Genomic DNA, 19671 nt, shown 5'->3' on the forward strand with positions numbered 1-19671 from the left:
ACTATTAACTCTACCCTGAGTGCGACAGTTTTACAGATATTCACAAATGAGTAAATATGTCCCCCTGCGACGTTGCACCCTTCTCCTCACAGAAACACACCCACAGGATAACCGAATCCGGAAAGAATTCTCAAACTAAACATACAGCCGGTAGGGAGCATTATTTACAAGACTACGCTGCTATTTACACTACGATCCAGGACCTGTTTTTGGAGGAATACATGCAGATGTTATGCATAGAGAGAGAGCGCGCTTGCCAACATCGATACACCAACCCACGAGTGCTCTGTGGCCGACGGCCTTTAATAACGTGCAGAGCACCCTTCCCGAGCATCAACAGCACCACCCCACCACCAATCGGTGCAGTCACCATTGTTCATTGGAATAAAAATAAATTCGACAACCCCTAACCCTGCAGGTGTCTCTTGCTCTTCTTGTGGTGCACTTGGTGGTGTTAACTATTAGTGGTTCACCTGTATGGCATAGGTGCCACGTTGACCCATAGGTCCATCCCCGGGTGGTGCTTGGCCGCAAACGAACTGCGGTCCATTGTGGGTGGCCACAAACATTGCGGTCCATATGGTGTATCGATCCCGGCAGCAAACAGCGAAAGTGCAGGCCCACAACTGCGCAGCCAGCACCTCTCTCTCCTCTCTCTCTACCCCAAAGCCAGATCCTCGGAGGTGGGAGACAAAAGAAGCAGACAAGTGAGTAAGGTGGTAAGGGCGCAAAAGTGCACGCAATGTAAGGTGATGCACACTGGGGGCACATGGGAACCAGGTGAGACAGGTACGTTCCTATCGTACGCCCCCCCCCCCACCAGGTAACCTACATGGCCCCTCCCTTACCCCTTACTGTATCCACACAACACAACACTACCCATAAACATCTACTTTACAAATCAACAAACATCCCTACTGTCTTCCCCGTTCCTCCCATAAACCAAATTCGTCTTCTCTCCCTCCTAACCAATCAAATTTGCCATTTTCAACTCTCATCAAAATTTGCCATCTCCAACTCAACATCAAAATTTGCCATCACCAATTCATCATCAGTCCCTCCTAGGGAGGGAGAGATGGAATCACCCCAATGTCTCATCCACGTCGTGATGCGTCTCACAAATCCAACAGCAATTCTCATTTCTGCAACACAAACAAAGAAAACACAGGTGTGGAGTCATCATCATCACCACAGGTAAGTGGCTGCGTATGGTGCGACAGGTTCTTCAATCCTAACTATTTCCTAAATGACTTTAACAACTTTACACTACCCGGGGTCTCTCTCCGGCCAAACCATTGGCCCTCTTACACTATGGGTTCTAAAAACCAATTCCCATTGGCCAAACTGTGGTGCTCTTCAATTTGGGGTCTCACTCCCCCGATTCATCTCCCGGTGCCCTCGCACAATTTCTGGGCTGCGGCGTGTACCTCTCCCAGTGGGTCTACCCACCTGCACACCTCCACCACTGCGGTTGCCTCCGAGCTTACCTGCTCCTTACCCTAACCTAACTAACTGGGGCAGGCCCTCTGGCGCTCTCCCCACTCGGTGCCCTCTCTGGCACTGGGCTACCCGATCCACACCCGGGATCCTCAGGCACCCACTCACAACTACCGGCTCCCAGAGCCCACCTGCGGCCTCACCTGGCCGACATCCTCACAGTGGTGGAGTGCCCAACCAACTACACACACTAACAGGCTACACGCCCAGCCATTTCCACAACACTAATGCACCCATTCACAACACCATTCTGCAACCGCACCACAAATGCCAATATCCAACCACAATTTACCTGTACCCTCTACCTAACACTTACACTACCCGCCCCGGGTACTCGTGAAAGGGGTCTACTCTTCCCCCATCCACACCTTCGCACCATGCACACCGCTCCGTACCACTTACTCCAACTCTCTCCACACACCTGTACTTGCACACCTGTGCTCTCACACCTGGTGCCACCTGCACCCTTCTCTCCCCAAGCGCATTCGCGCTGATCCACACACTCACTACTCATACACTGCTCCACACACCTGTCCAATTGCACACCTGTGCAATCACACCTGTTCCATCCTCACACACACGGCATCATCTCAGCTAACTACTCCCTTCTGAAACTTGCGCTTCCCAGTCGTCCCTTTAAACTATTGCGCTCCCTCGTCATTATCATCCACACTAATCTACCTGCGTCCCTACTACAGGTATCAGTCACTAACTAAACTTAACGTTACCTAAGGTCATCTTCTCTAGATCCCTACACACAATATCCTAACCCACCCGGGCTAGTTTTCACTGCCATACACCCCATAAGCTATTGCTCCTTTGCCCCCCACCTGTGAGGGATGGTGGATTTGCCATCCCACCACATCGGGGGTCTCTCACTACCAATTTTGCACATCAAATTTCAACAAATTAAAAATTTGCCAATCACTGCCCATCATCTGCCAATCACTACTGCCAATCCCTTGCCAATCATCAAATTTTGTTTTTCTCTAATTTTGGGTCCAAAACACTAACCTCATCACCCAGTCGACTCACTAATACCTCTCGGTGCGCCACTCCCTGTCCAAAGCCCGGCTTCGTGAAGCCAAGCAATGGATGCTGGTTGTTTTGTGCCAGCGGCTGGGTGCGTCCGGCATTCGGGGCAGGGACGGGGGCTTACCCGGGCCGAGATCCCACGCATCACCTCGGCGTGGAGCCATCCAATGTCCCGATCTCGACCTGCCGGCACGTCTCAACAAAACGTGGTCGCCATAACGACCCTTCCTATCGGGCTGCCAGCTCCGCCTAGTGGAGCCTGGACGCGGCCGTTCAAAGCGAGGCCCGGCACGCACCGAGGGCCCGATTCGGCTATAAGTCGTTCTAAACTCTAACCCGTTTAATGTCGATGCTTCACCTGCATGCTTACACCCCGCAGCCCGTTCCTTGCTCACACATCCAGCCGTTTCCATGCCCCTCGTACCTTTCCTTACACACCTCGGTACACCCATTCCACTCACAGCCTTGGTCACACACCTGACCACCGAACACTTTGGCACACATTCGTTGGTCGCACACCTCACCAAAACACCGCTTCGCGCCCCCTCCTCGGTCACCTCCTCTGTGACAATCACAGGTGTGCCCTCATTCGCACACCCAACCACGTGCCTCACCACCAACTCCAGCGTGCATTCCCACTCACGCTCTACCATTCCAGGTGTGCATCCTTCCATCCCAGGTGTACATCCTCGCTCACCTGTCACAACTAACTCACGCTCCATGTCACTCTCACTACTTTCACCTCCATTCCTGACAGCGCACTCACCCTTACTCTTGACAGCGCACTCTTTCTCCATGCACCTGTCCGTCACACACCTTTCTCGCGCACACTCTCCCGTTACACCCTCTGTAACACTCACCACAGGTGGACACTCTTCCTTACTTCTGACAGCGCACTCTTTCCTCATGCACCTGTCCGTCACACACCTTTCTCGCGCACACTCTCCCGTTACACCCTCTGTAACACTCACCACAGGTGGACACTCTTCCTTACTTCTGACAGCGCACTCTTTCCTCATGCACCTGTCCGTCACACACCTTTCTCGCGCACACTCTCCCGTTACACCCTCTGTAACACTCACCACACCACGCTTCCATGTGCTCCCTCGCACACGCGCTACGACCGACTCACTCTCGCCAGCACACTCACTCCTTGGCACGCACTTTTTCCTCACACACCCCAGAGTCGGACTTTCTTGCACACCTCCATTTTCGCACACCAGACCTGTCGCACACTTCACCAACGGCCTCTCACGAACACCCGGGTCTATCTCGACCCCCAAGCCTCTTAAATCACCTGGCGCATCATACGCACGACCATATTGGTCACCACTTACACCGGGTCCTCTTCCTCTTCGCTTCTCCTCCATCACCTGCGAATCCCTCATCCGGTTAACGAGCACATCACGATCCAAACACAGACTTTGGACCAATTCTTTTATCTCCTCTTTTATCTCTTTGTTATCCCCTCTCCGTCGCTTCTTAATTTCGCTCACCCCTTCTTCCACTTCTTCTAATTTGTGCCTCACCTCTTTTATTCCCCGGTACGTCTCCTCAAGCTCGTCCTCCAAGGCTACCTTGACCGTTTCCATGTGCGTCCTCACCTGCCGGTCCTTCGTCTCCATTACCTCTATCACCTCGTCCAACCTCGTTGTCAGTCCCTCACGTACCATCTGACATTCCCTCTTCGTCGCTACCAAGTCATCTTTTAGTTCTTTCTGTGTCGCCTTTAAACCTCCTAATACCGCAGTGTTCCTTTGAACCTGCTCCACTAACTCCGTCTGTCCCACCGTCAGCTGCTCCACCTCCTGCGTCAGGTCCTCTATGCCCCCTTGTAACTTTACAGTCCCCTTTCTCACCTCCTTCTCCATGTGCTCCTCACAGTGCCTCACCTCCTCGCGCACTCCTCCGACCTCCTCACTCACTCCTCCTCTGATCTCTTCTCCCATCACTTGCATCTCCTGCCCAGATGCCACCCTCATCTGCTCCATTTCCTCCCTGTGAGCATCCAGTTTGGTTTCTACCCCCATTCTGACCCCCTCTATCTGCTGCCCCATTTGGTTAACTTCCCTTTCCGCTTGGGCCCTCATGTCCCTCAATTTGCCTTCCATGGTGTTTTCCAACCCCTCTAACCCTTTTTGCATCCCTTCCATTTGATTCTCTTGAGCGGCCATTCTGTTTTCTACCCCCGTTAACCCATGCTTCACTCCCTCTATCTGATTCTCTTGAGCGGCCATTCTGTTTTCTACCCCCGTTAACCCCTCCTGTATTTCCCCTAATCTATCGTCTAATTTCCCAAATTTCATGTCTAATCCCTTAAAATTATTGTCTAATCCCTCTATTCTACTCCCTAACCCTCCGATCTGCGCCCCCATGTCCTCCCTCAATTTCTCGCTATTGGACCCCATTCTTTGTTCTAACCGTTGGCTATTGGCCCCCATTTGGCCCTCCAATCGCTCACCCTGAGCATCCATCCGGTTCCCCATTCTGTTTGCCATTTCTTCATTATTCTGGGCCATAAGGGCCTTCATTTGTATCCAAAACGAGTTCAAATCCATCGGGGGCGCTGCCACGGTCGCTGGCGCGGTGATCAGCGAGGCGCCATTTTGCGCGCCCGCTTCTTCGTGCGTGACGGCGCTATTTTGCGAACCTGCCGCCCTCACTGCTTCGCTCTCCTCCTGTCCCTCATTTTGGTCCTGGATCGACCCTACCTCACTCTCCTTTACCGGACCCCAGCTGTCTTGATCCGCCATAGCGCGACTTTCAAAATTCGGTTTTTATTTTTTTATTTTCGTAAAACAAATTCAAATTTCGCCGTTATAATTTCGCGCGGGAAACGCGCTCCGAATCGATTCGGTCGAGCGCCGTACGCGCTCCGGCTCGATTTTCCCTCCCAAAATTTGGGCCTAACTAATTTAGTCCCGGGTTCGAATTCCACTCCTCGACACCAATTGTTACTCTAATAGTACAATTGGTGTTCCAAAATTTGGACTAAATAAATTTAGTCCCAGGTTCGAATCCAACTCCTGACAACCAATTGTTACAGACGTGGCTTGGATGTTATTTACCGAGCGGTTTTATGGTATGACCACGTCTGCACAAGTTACCCGATTGTGCCCGAACGTTGACTAATCGCGCTATGCTAGACCAATGAAGGAAAAAGAAGACACACGGCTGGAATTAATACGACACGACACCAGGGATACGGTTCTCAAAGGTTGTTATTACAATAATGCGGAAGGTTTAGATTACAGGGACAAGAGGGAAACATAGGAAGGTGGGCACTTAAACACACTTATATTAACCCCAACGGACGACAGATAAACGGGACAAGGCTCACTCACACGGGGTTTGATGGAAAGGACAGGCGGGTAGCGATGGCTCCAGGTGCACCTGGGCTCAAAGGTCAGAATCGCGTACGGTCCAGTTTAAGAGATGCGGTGGAGGTATTGCAGCGCTCGAGGGGTGGCGACTTCTCTCTCCAGGCTGGGGGCGCATCTGACGTCACATCCGGCGCGGGGCCGCGTATATCCGGCGGGGAGTGACACGCCCTCGGCTCGTTAGCTCCGCCCCAGATGGAATCGGCACGTTGCTTCTCATTGGGTGCGTGGGGGGGGTTACTGGCTCCGCCCCTGACGAGGAGCTGACAGCCAGCCCCTTCGGGGTAACGCCGTGGAGCGCATGGTCATGGCGGGTAACCGAGCCGGTGTGAGGACGCACACTCCCCGCCCCTCTGTTGTTGTAGTCGTAGTTGTAGTTGTAATTGTTGTTGTAGTTGTTGTTATTGTTGTTGTTTGGGGAAGAAGATGGGAGGAGGTATGGGAAAGGTCCTAAACTCACTACTGATGCCATATAATCACATTCTGGTGCAACGAAGAGTCATAATTAATGGAAACGAGGCCTTAACTGACATAGATTAAGAATAACTAGGAAGATGTCCGAAAGTTGGCTACGTGTGGTGCGGTGGACCTGGGCACGACATTTAATGGGGGAATAAGGGGAAGGTCGGCTCTACTGATTGTTATTTACATGCAATGGGACTAGGGAATGGGGGATCGGGGAAAGTTGGGGAGTATTGGAGAAAATAGGGGAATATTTACAAGCGGATATGGAGGCCAAATTCCATATTCGCAACAATATATATATATTGTATATGTATACATGCTCAAAGAAATGCCAAACTTTCAACTGATTTATCTCCCACATATATATGAGCATTTACCATGTAAAGTGTCACAAACAAACGGATCAGATGGAAGTCTCACCAATCTGTATATCAATGATCTATAATTTGGTGCATTTTTGTTAAGGTGATCAATGATCTATAGTTTGGTGCATTTTTGTTAAGGTGATCAATGATCTATCATTTGGTGCATTTTTTTTTAAGGTGATCAATGATCTATAATTTGGTGCATTTTTGTTAAGGTGATCAATGATCCATCATTTGGTGTATTTTTGTTAAGGTGATCAATCATCTATAATTTGGTGCATTTTTGTTAACGTGATCAATGATCCATCATTTGGTGCATTTTTTTTAAGGTGATCAATGATCCATAATTTGGTGCATTTTTGTTAAGGTGATCAATGATCCATTATTTGGTGTATTTTTGTTAAGGTGATCAATGATCTATCATTTGGTGCATTTTTGTTAAGGTGATCAATGATATATCATTTGGTGCATTTTTGTTAAGGTGATGAATGATCCATCATTTTGTGCATTTTTTTTTAAGGTGATAAATGATCCATCATTTGGTGCATTTTTGTTAAGGTGATCAATGATCTATAATTTGGTGCATTTTTGTTAAGGTGATCAATGATCCATCATTTGGTGCATTTTTGTTAAGGTGATCAATGATCCATCATTTGGTGCATTTTTGTTAAGGTGGACATTGTGAACTATTTTATTCTGCAAACGCTTTTCACTCTGCAAAGGAAATCATTATTCTTGCTAAGCCTGTTTGTCTGTGAGCAGACGCTGCCTGCAGCTGCTTGCAGCTGGTCTCTTCCTACCAGGCTCGGTGGGGATTCCAGATCCTTGTGAAAATGGTACACACAGGGTCCACACTATCATGACCCTGGAACAGCAAGTAATTCCTAGTTCTCACTTTTGTAATATTATTAAATTTTTAATTGCTTTTCACCATTTTTTTTGTACTTGCTGTTTGGCAATATGCAACTTTAAAAATTATGCATGAATGCTAACAAAACCTTTTTCCAAGATATTCTTGCAACATAATATTGGACCCTCATAGAAGATATGCACCTGATATTTGATTTGTGTGCTTCACCTACGTTTTCGAATTGTGCCCTAATTTACAGAAAAAACACCTTTTTGATGATGACTTGAATAATTTTCCTCCAATTTTCATGATTTTGAGTTTTATGGATAGATTGTATATAGGGACACGTTTTCTTAATTTTACACTCTATCTCTAAATATTGAAGGTGAAGGTCATATGGTGGTCTGTAAAAAATATGGCCATCATTGGCCTGGTGTTGGCTTAGTGGTTAGGGTGCTGGCTTGGGATCCGAAGATCCTGAGTTCGAATCCCGGTCGATCGTTGAATTAACATCAGGGGGGTTGACTCAGCCTGTCATCCTTCCGAGGTCGGAAAATTGAGTACCAGCTTGCTGGGATGAATGTGCCGGTGTGTGCCCCGGTTTAGAATAGGTTCACCATATCCCTGCGTGTCGTAAGAGGCGGCTAAAGGGTTGGCGTCAGGAAGGGCATCCGGCCATAAAAACATTGCCTCAAAAAGGGAACCATGATGATTGTCATGGGGCCCGCAAGGGGAACCCCCACTCTAGCGGGGAAAATGGTCTTAAAAAAGGGAATTTTTTTATCGAAGTCATCATTGGATCACGGGCACCGGGGAAGGCTTACTCTTGGCAATCGCTTTGTGATCACAGCTAACTAGTTTCTCTTGTGGTCTTGTAACCAAACACAATATATATTTACTAGTATTTGGCCCGTCAAAAATGACAGCTTGGAACAGTTCGACGGTACAGGCTCGTGAGCGTTTCAAAGTCTGAAGCCTCTGCCTAGTGTCAGGTGTTCTCATTATTTAGTACACAAATCGTTGTCATACTTCCAAGAACCTCCAGTTTTGCAGTACCATAAGACTCCAACATTTGCGTTTTCGACATTCACAGAACCCTCGTATTCACGGTTCATACGTTGTGATATGTTACTGTATTCGCCTCCCTGTGCCCCCGCATATTCACGGTTTTTTTGCGGGTGCAAAAAACGTCTTCCACGAGCCGTGCGCGTACGCAAACCATTTGCCACGCTCTTAACAGTTCCTAAACAATATTTGATACATCAGATCTACGTTGCACATTTACCATCCCCCATCAGCCGCGAATAAACAGTTATAAAAACAATCTTCCACGACCCATGCCTAAACCATTTCACACGAGCTGCATGCATAAATCAGAAGAGGAAGATGTGGTATTGTCTGTATTGTCTTACGAAGATAGAAGTTGAGTTTAAATCGCATAATTTAAACCGTCATGGCATCACAGTCCTTGCGTTAGAATTTTTAGATCCAAAATAAAAGTTCATTTTTACCCACCGTACCATGAACCAGTCTTGCTAATTTGCACAAGATTTACACTTTGGGGATATGACCGATCAGCGGGGCTGGTTCATAAGGGACTTCATCGGGACTGCTTCTGGATTACGTCAATAGCAACGTTTTGGTGCTTTTCTCGATCTCGCTATGTCATACATCTCCATCTCAATCCTCATAGTATGCCCATACTCTGCGTACAGCGTCAGTTCCGCCAAAAAATCCTCGCGACAAAATTAGACTGGGTGCTTTGCCATTCAGGGCAGCTATCTTCATCTTCATCTAAAGACGTCGACGGATCCTCGCCGATCACCCCAGCTAATGCTAGCAGATGGGACACCCAGCTTAACATACATTCAATGGGATTTTGCACTCATTTATGCAAAGCCCGGCCTGCGAATCGCTAATCCGATAGTTTATAGTCATGTTGAGAATTTAACCCAGACCAGATAGTTTAGAGGCAATTGAACTGTCTCTGCGCCATCCTGTCCATAGCAGTTAAATCGAATCTTGTTGTGATGTGGTTATTGGTATAGAAAGCCATTTGTGATCTTGCTCTTTTATGAGTTTTCAGTAATAAAATAAGTTTTTATATAGCACTATTACTAAGGAGCATTATACCATTTTATTTGTATAATGATTCGAGATATTTTTCGCTTTTCGAGAAGTTAAATATAAACGCCACCTTTTCAAAATAATTATGATTCAACATAACTGACAATATATTTGAAGCTCAACACATGCACGATATCACATATGTTTTATTGGACTTTTTAATACATCTTATGAAATGAAGATCATATAATATTACATTTTATTTGAGGGAGGGAGGGAATGGGGAGACTGTGGGAGTGCGATGGATGGAAGGGAACACTCCTCATGCCCTCTTAAGGCCTTCTTTGTTATTATACGATTAAATAGCATATATTAAAAACGTTTCTTGTTTCTCCCTTTAAAAACGAATTAATGTTCTACATTTTTAGTAGTGTGCGACATGTCAGTTTCATTGATTGGTTGTGCTGTGGCCATTCACATCTCTTGGCAAAGGATGGGTGAACCACTTGTTTGTGCACAATGACACAATGGGGTCAATGGAGAAATTGTCCATTAGGCAGTGGATAAATGAATAAAAGGAGATTGGTAAAATGACGGGGAAGGTGAGAGGAGTGATTTAAATTTATGGGACGTTATAGAGGATGGGTGGAGCAAAGGGCACAGGTTTGGAGCAGAAGAATGGGCACAGACGTGTAGGTACATGCATGGGGGAGGGGAGGAGAGGGGAAGGTGAAAATGATTTATAACCTCTGTCACCAAAGGTGGCCGGAGGTTGTTTTCGCCTTTTTTTTTTCTTCTTTTTTTTTTGTGCACAAGATCGAGGCTTGTGTAAGAGCTAACATGAATCACATAAAAACAAACTGACACAAATAACATGATCAAGGGAGCGGGAGATAAGATGGGGAGAGAGAGGGAAGCACACAACACTAGAACAGTAGAGAAGAGGGACATCGGGAGATCTGTGCGAGGGAGAGGGCTTGGAGGGAAGAGCCATGGGAGGTTGGGGGGGTGGGGGGTGGGGGGGGGAGAGGTATAAAACACATAACACATGGACACTGATAGGACTTCCAGAAAAGAAGTCGGTATTTCCAAAAGGTGGATCTGGAGTGAATTAATGGGAGTAGAGAACATCAAGGTTTTGGATGGGGAAGATAAGAAATGGTGGTGAACAGCTGTTTTAAAGACCTGGAGGGAGGAGTGGGATTGAAGAGAGGAGGGAGTTTGTTCCAGAGGCAGAGAGCAGAGACTGAAGGTGAGCAGAGAGTCTTGATTTTGGCAGTTTCACCATGAGAGGATTGCTGGCAGATCTTGTGCGTCCTGTAGGAATTTTTGGGGGACAGAGCCCAGAGAGAGCTGGGGAAGCAAGGCCGGAGAGTAGTCGGTGGAAGACAGAAAGACCACCAACCTGCCTGCGGTGAGTGAGTGAAAGGCCCTCGGAGTTAGCTTCATTGCGGGAGATTCCAATGATTCTGAAAGCTTTGGTTTCAACAGCGTGAAGCCGAGCTAGGTGTGAGGCAGGAGCACCGGCCCAGAGGGGAGAACAGTATTCCATTCAGCTGTGGATGTAAGCCTTGTATGTGGTGAGGAGCTCAGGTGTGCCAAGGAAAGACTTTGCACGACGGAGGATGCCCAGTCGGTGAGGAGGCCAGCTTGGAAATGTGGTTTTCCCAGGAAAGATCATGGCAGATAGTGAGACCCAAAAGCTTGAGTGACAGAACTTCTTGGAGAGGATTGTTCAGAAAGTAGATGGGAGGGTTGTCGAGTCGGTCTTTTCGGAGAGACAAAGTGAGAGTGTGAGATTTGTCAGGATTGAAAGACATGTCCCACTTGTTTGACCAGTCTGTGATTTTGTCCATATCTGCAGAGAGTGAGGAGGCTGCAGACTGCTGATCTGAAGTATGAGGTATGGAGCGGCAGAGAGTGGTGTCGTCAGCAAAGAGATAGAGAGGATTTTCAAGAGAGTCAGAGAGATCATTGATGAAGACCAGAAAAAGCACAGGGCCCAGAACACTGCCTTGGGGAACTCCAGCCTGAACAGGAAGGGAAGATGAGAGAAACCCATTCAGGGCCACACGTTGACTACGACCAGAGAGGAAGTCCGCAAGCCATGCGTGGAGATTTCCATGGATACCATAAGAGGAGAGTTTGGTGAGCAGAGCGGGGTGCCAGACCGTATCGAAGGCACGTGATATGTCAAGGGAGACAGCTCTAATTTCCTGTTTGGCATTGAGGACCTCCATCCATTGTTAAGACAGCAGAAGCAGCATGTTCAGAGTAGAGTGACAAACTCTGTTTGTCTGTTTGTTTTTTCTGTGAGCATGATGTATCAAAAATGTATGGATGGATTCAGATGAAACTTGATGGACAGGTTGGGTGTTTTAAGGACGAATTCATTAGATTTTGGTGAATATCCGAATGCGGCAATTTTAAAGTGATTCTTCACCATTGAGAGATTGGGCCAAAAGCAGTATATAGCATGATATTTCCAAACGTGGACGAGTTTTTACAAAATTTGGTGGATGAGTTGGGTAGGTGACAAGAACAAGCTGATTTGATTTTGGTTAAGGTATGGATGCAGATTTTTGGCCTATCAGTGGGATAGAAAGTGTAAGCTGTGCAGTCTCCCAGAGATATGCGCTCTACTGAGTGCCATTGTAGTTTTATTATCCCCATGCTTTTTGAAAAAACGGGGGGATATTGTAATCGGCTTGTGTCTGTCTGCCCGGCCATCACACTATCTCCTCCTAAACGGTTGTGCAGAAATTCGCCTAATTTGGTAGTTATTATCATCACATAGCACGAAGGTATGAGAGCAGTATCCTATTTGGACCCGCCCCCTGGTTCAAAACAAACGATATGAGTGGCCACAGCATAACTGATCAATGGAATTGACATGGCGCACACAAAAAAAAATGTACAATGGCCGTGTTGTAATATTAAGGGAGAAAAACCATATAACGTTTCTAATATGGTATTTCGTGGTATAATAACAAGAAAGGCCTTTCGGGAGCACGAGCACATTAGCCGCAGGGTAATTGTGTCACCCCCTTCCCCACAGTGTCACACACACACACACACACACACACCATTACATTTTTACTGAGTAAACTCAACACATGCACTTCTGACATCTCAACAAAAAGCTCCAGCCGCCCCCTGCTAACTCCTTCCCATCTTTGCCCTTCCCCCACCCCAACCCCAAAGCCCTCAATCCCCTCCCCACTCTCAAGCCTTCAATCTCCATCCCCCTTCCATTCCATAGTTGCCCCATCTTTACTCTCATCCTCCCCCACCCCCCCCCCCCCCCCCCCCGCTCATATATTATAAGAAAGCAAATGAGCATTCCCACATCAAAACAGCGGAATATGTGATATTTTTTGCCCCCCTATCATGCTATCACAGACTTCACAGAAACCCGTCTGACAGTCGCCTGTTCAACTTGCAATTTGAGAAAATAGTCGGAAATAATAGAAAACCTGCATAACCTCCGTAGTAAAAGCACTGCAATTCTAAGGGGTTCTAAAGGGTAATTCTAAAGCCAAATAGTTATAAATGGTTATATAGTGTAATTCTAAAGGGTTCCTAAATTGGCGGCCATAGTGTAGAAATTGTGGGTGGAGTCAAGCGAACTGTCCAACCAATGGGTGGAACTCACATGCACAGACACACGTATGACTCCTTTTATAGTATAGATGAAGGTTCCATTCTATTTGTTGCACTCCTGCACCTCCCCTCAAAAATTTAAAAATATTTAACTCAAAATTTGTCAAAATTTTATTTGAATCAGAAATTTGAGTCAAAATTTGATATTGGGTTCTTTGTGGAACTTTTTATCATCTTCAACTTTGCTTTGCTTGATGTGGGAAGCATGGGAATTTGCGATGGCGCACCATCCGCATTTGTGATGGCGCATTTGCATGGTGCATGCGATGGCACCAGTTATTATTTCAATTTGTATGTTTTATCTACAAGAAACAAAGCCAGTTTCGGTTCTAAATCTCATGATAATGTCACTAGAGATGTGAAAATCACATTTTTGAAAATCATATTCCTCGTAAATTTTACCATTCATTCCACCCGAACGTGAAAGTTGATCTTGGCAGAGTATGGATGCAGAGTTAAAGCACGTATTTTTTTTTACTTTTTGGCACATTGATGGGATTCCTGTAGTTTATTAGTCCGGGGATGCATGCAGTTCATTGTCTTATATGTGCTTTAATCATGTGGCAATTACAGTTTCAAAACGCATTACTGCAAGTGGAGCTGTGAGCACTGAAAACTATGGAGGCTTCCATTTTCTCAATTTCCCCCTCTCTGCTTACCCTTGGGGCCTATTTGATTGTGTTCATATTTCGTCTGTTTGCTTGTGTCAAAATCAAGTTTGTTTACAGTCAGGGGATGATGGGTGTGTGCATCATCATCATATATTTTATTTTTTTTGATTGATGAAGTCTGCTAATGCTCTTGTATATTTTATTTCACGAATTGCTTTTTAATTAAAATGGGTTCAATTCTTTGAGACCAGATACTACGTCGATCTTTATTCTCCCATCGTGCATATTTATTTCTCAACATAATCACCATCAACTCAATCATTTTATCTTCACCTTTTGTGACATCGTTGAACCAGTTGTTTGTGCACAATGACTCATAAATTGTGCAGAAAACTTGAGCTCCAAATTAATCTCCGACGCTTCACAGTTCACAGCACTGACAACGTCATGCTGCCCTCTGCCATCTTGACTTGCGTATCACTGAGACATTTCGTCTCAAAATCACAAAACTTCGCACCCAGTGGCGGGAAGAAATAATGTGCGGATTGCACTTTGTTTTATTCGAATATCTGTTTACCTGTTTTGGAGATTAACGGTTAGGGTGCTGGCTTGGGATCCTAAGATCCTGAGTTTGAATCCCGGTCGATCGTTGAATTAACGCCAGCGGGGTTGACTCAGCCTGCCATCCTTCCGAGGACAGCAAATTGAGTACCAGCTCACTGATAATTGGGGCACTGCATCAGCTGCATTAACGTGCTTCCAGAAAAATGGTGCAACCAGCATCCACGGGCTGCATACGAAACAACAACCTGTTTTGGAGAAAAATAATAGGAGGCAGTGCTTTTCAACATGTCCTCGTATATATGTAAGACCTTATTTCCCATCCAAGAGAATTTTGAAGTTAAGTTGAGTGAGCAACTATATTTTACAGCGTGATTTACTCAATAAATCATGATCATCTACCTGAAATGTGTTGAAATTGTCATGTTTTTAATCACAAATAATGTGTAAAAATATTCAAATGAAGGAAATGCAAGTCGTATTTAAAAAAAATAATCTCAGCGAAGCATGTCAAATTCCCCAAGTATAGGGTAACCCCTTTGGGGTTTGCGATCTGACACTTTTGGAAGTTAAGTATTTTCCTTTGCCCCCTCTCTCCCCCCAGCCACAAGACCTGATATCTCTGCATAAATATCCTGCTTGCTTTATTTTATCTCTCCCACCCCACCTGCCCTCCCCCACTTCTAAAGTTGCTTATTTAATAACTTGTTTTTCCATTTCCAGGATAGCGTTTGTTTTACCGCACAAACGCTATTGCGAGTCTTGGCCCATGGAGGTTACAAAGAGATATTGGGACTTGAAAGAGACTTTGGTAAGTGGTTACATACGCACTTTGCTTGTGCCCGAGACATTTGGTTCCCTTTGTTTTGAAGACGTTAACTCAATATAACGACTGTGTGCGATGCGAATGGGTTTGGTGTTCGAATCGACTGTGTGTGATGCGAATGGGTTTGGGGTTCTTTGTTTGAATGCACCAGACCCTAGATTAGAGAAAATATAATTTTCTTGTTATTTTATATTTTGGTATGAAAAGCCTCTTTTTTTTTTCTTTTTTTTTTCCACCAGTGCAGCCTAGAATTTAAAACCAGACCATCAGTTACTAATGAATTTGCCAGGTGATGCTGTTTACCCCCGCTCTCTACCTCCTCCTCCCCCTTCCTGCAATGCTCTATCACTTGCCTTTGTGGAAGGTAGATCTGCCTGCCTCTATGGCAACTGGCATGAATGTGTGACTGCACATCAATCAGTGACAATTGTACACCATAAAATTGCAGTCAGATTTACAAAACAGGGTAAATGTGTATTTTAATAGATCATATGAATGAGTTGTTCATTTTTTTTGTAGACTACAATAAGTTTCCAAAATAATAAAAACAAGAATTGTCTTCTGACCTAACATGAAGGTTGCTATCAAAGTTTGATTGTGTTTACTCGTATACCTGTGTTTTTCATGATTATTATTATCCCCATTCTTTAAAAAACAATAACAAAAAGACATAAAATGTTATAGCCCCCACCTGGGTTTTAGTAATTTTGCTGTACGGAGTTAAAGGCCGTCAGTCGGCTATCTTTGGTCGGATGACGAGACAAAATCTTCTGCATATATATACTCAGGTGTTGTCTTTGTGCCAAGTTTGAAGGGAATCAATCGGTCCATGCATGTCCGATAAATGGATGGGGACACATTTAAGTAACAAAATGACCACCAGTCGGCCATCTTGGATCTGATCTCAGAAAAAAAGATGTGCATATGTAACACATCATTCATTAACTGTGTGCCAAATTTGAACAAGATCGGGAAATGCATTTCCGAGGAGTGGTTGAGGACGTGTTCAATATCAAGTTTTTTTAATGCCTCCACCCTTTTGTTTTTTATGCCTTTTTAAAAATGCCTCCCCCGAGGGTGGCCGGAGGCATTATGTTTTTGGGTTGTCCGTCCATCCGTACGGGCTAAACCTCGTTTTTCTCAGCAACCACATGTCCGATTGAGATGAAACTTTCAGGGTAGGAGTGACACCCATGCAGAATGTTTTTATCGTAATTGTGCCGTCATAGGTCACGCAGTATGGCAGCCATCTTGGAATAAATGCAAATAATTAAAATTTATTTCTCCAAAACCACTGAATGGGAAAAAAATTAAACTTGGCACATTGTCAACTCCTCCCAATGGGGAACAAAAGCATGATAATGATGACATCATAAGTGAAGTGGTATACCAGCCAAAAATGTTTTCATCGAATTTCTTATCCTAAAAATCAGAAATTACATGCACATGATCTATGACCCATTTGTATTGAAATATTAAATTTATGACATCATAGGTAACCTGGTTTTGCAGCCATATTGGATTTAACCTAAAACCTAAAAAAACATCTTCTCCCAAACCACCAAATCGTTTGACTCAAAACTTTACGTGTGTCATTGACTTGGCATATCGATTAAAAGATGATCACGAAAACATCACTGGTCACATGGTGTGGCATCACTGGTCACATCTAACACCATTGTTGCATTTAGTTTGAAAATGATGACATCGTAGGTCATGTGGTTTGGCAGCCATCTTAGATAGAAAAACGAACCTTATCCGATCAACACGAAACTCCACATACGTGATCCCCTACCCATAGATATGCAGAGTGTATATTTTTAAGGTCATATGTCACGTGGTATGGCAGCCATATTAGCTTGAAAGCCGATATTTAAAAAAAATCCCTTCCCTGAAACCGCTTCACCGATCGATGTGAAACCTGTCATGGCTGGTGAAAATGTGATACTTGAAAACAGCTGAAGGGATTTAAATCAAACTTGATTATTTTTAGGACAGTTAACGAGGGCATCTACCCGTTGTGGGACTATGCGGAGACATATTGGCGACACAGTCGCATTGCTCTAGTTACAACTAAAATGGCCACTAGTCTACCAATCGGACATCTTTGATCAGATCTCAAAATAAACTGCATAAGTATACTCAGGTGTTGTCTTTGTGCCAAGTTTGAAGGAAATCAATCGGTCCATGCATGTCCGATATGGGAACACATGGATGGGGACACATTTAAGTAACAAAATGGCCGCCAGTCGGCCATCTTGGATCTGATCATGAAAGAAAATGACGGGCATTTGTAAGCCATCATTTACTATCTGTGTGCCAAGTTTGAACAACATCGGTGAATGCATTTCCGAGAAATGGTCGAGGACGTGTTCAACATCGGGTCTTTTACAACTAAAATGGCCATCAGTCGGCCATCTTGGATCGCATCGTGAAACAAAATGATGTGCATATGTATACCATCATGTATTGTCTTTGTGCCAAGTATGAACAAAATCGGTCAATACATCTCCGAGATATGGTTATGGAATGGACGGACGAGTCCAACAGGGGCTAAAAAATGGGGGTGGAATTGTAATCGGCATCTGTAACTTCTGTAACGTCTATAAAAAATTGATCCGTCTGTTTGTCACGCTGTCTCCTAAAGGGTTGTGCAGAAATTCACCGAACTTGGTAGTTGTGATCGCCACATAGCACGAAGTTGCAAGAGCAGTGTAATTTTGACCCCACCCCTGGGGCGGGGTCAAAAGCTCGAATACCAAGAATGCAATTGCGGGCACATTCCAAAACATTTGAAACTTTGTATATGCATTATGCAATCAACATTGGTGGGCATTTGAAATATGTAACGATTTTCTGGATTTGGTCCATGGTTCATGCTCTTGAGGTGGGGACAGAAAATTATTTTGAACAAAAATGTTTTTTTTTAATATACAGTAATAACATTTTTAGAAAAATGAAAAAATACATCAGAAACAAACATAAGAATTTTTTTTCCCTGCTCTCTCAGGCATCACTACACAGTTGTCAGTGTGGAGTGGAGTTGTGGTGACACCTTCAGAAAAGGCTTACGAAAAACCTGTGGAAAAGAAGGAAGGGGAAGAGGAGGCTGAGGAGGAAGAGGAGTTGGAGGAGGAAGAGGATGGCATGGAGTCTCAAAATTAGGTTTACCATTACGAAAAAAAAATGTTTTTCAGCTACCCATTGATTCTTTTGGGGGAGGGTGTTGTCAGGTCAAATTACCGAAAGCCATTAGCGAGTTGGCTTTGGCTGAATACAGGGATCGTATGACAGGGTGAAGGAGATTTAATTCACCAACGGGACTTTGCCCAAATAAACGGGGATAGCAAATCTCCTGCGAGTGCTTGAGGAACACGATCCACCACCCCCAGGTCGAATTACTCTTGTTTGGGCATTCATCATTTTACATCACTATAGATACATTAGAACAACTTTTTTCCCCACCCTTCCTTATTTTTTTATTCTCGCAATACAGGTGCAATTTGCACATGTTTAAGAAAAATCCTTTCTTTATCATCTTGCTGGAAATGTATCTCAAAGTTTTCCACATGGTAGAACCCATAACTTTATGTTATGCGATTTTAAGTGTTAGTTGGAAAGAGAAATGGCAAGGCTGTGTGTGCTAATTGTATGCACCATGTTGCATCCTCTAGACAGATGGCTGTTGCATATCAAAGGCCACATGATGACCATTAAAACTTCCTTACCTAAATGTTACTTTGCATCGTTCTTATTGCTCTGAAATAAATAAATTTTCAACATCCTGTTCATTGTTTTTAGACGTTGTTGTTGGACCAGCGTTTGGGGAAAAGAGAATCAAGGTGAGGCATAATTTATGTCACAAGTTTCAAGTCATTGCGTGAAAAATCAAAAGTACTCCCAGCCTACAAGGCTGGGATAGTCCATAGTCCAATGTCCATAGTCCATAGTCCAATGGAGCAGTACTTACTACTCCTTCTATGGTCTGGCACTCCCCACTTCACATATGTTTCTCCTGGACCCGAGAATCGAATGCTACATTTTATTCGCATCTCCCATGATGAGGCAGACGAAAAGCCTCTTTCCATGATGACGAGGAAGCTTCTTTTCTGTTCTTGCTCCCTCTACTCCTCCAGGATGCACGCATTCTTTGGTTCAACCCTTAATATTCGGCCGTGCTGCACACCTCCATTCTTTTGTTCCCCTTTTCTCCCATTTGTGGATCTGCTTTCTAAATTAAATCCCACTCTTCCCTCCAGGGCTTTGTGGTGGCTGTGCGTCACCGTCTCGTGTAATTCCCAATCCATACCCATGAAACTAACCCTCTTACTTGCAGGTTACTGTTTCCTCC

The 19671-nt window shown here is 45.0% G+C and overlaps 1 protein-coding gene across 1 annotated transcript in view; it reads left to right on the forward strand.

Annotated features, from left to right (window-relative positions):
- Window positions 1-19109, forward strand: part of ILF2 (interleukin enhancer binding factor 2) — a 56196-nt gene extending 37087 nt beyond the window's left edge. Inside the window, exons 12-14 of the mRNA XM_068106079.2 lie at window positions 7505-7619; window positions 15218-15305; window positions 18331-19109. Coding sequence (XP_067962180.1) covers window positions 7505-7619; window positions 15218-15305; window positions 18331-18485 — 358 coding nt within the window. The 3' untranslated portion in view covers window positions 18486-19109. The remainder of the gene's footprint in view (window positions 1-7504; window positions 7620-15217; window positions 15306-18330) is intronic.
- Window positions 19110-19671: the final 562 nt, after the last annotated feature.

The sequence above is a fragment of the Myxine glutinosa genome, chromosome 2, assembly GCF_964187855.1.
Source record: "Myxine glutinosa chromosome 2, kmMyxGlut1.1, whole genome shotgun sequence".
Lineage (NCBI taxonomy): Eukaryota > Metazoa > Chordata > Myxini > Myxiniformes > Myxinidae > Myxine > Myxine glutinosa.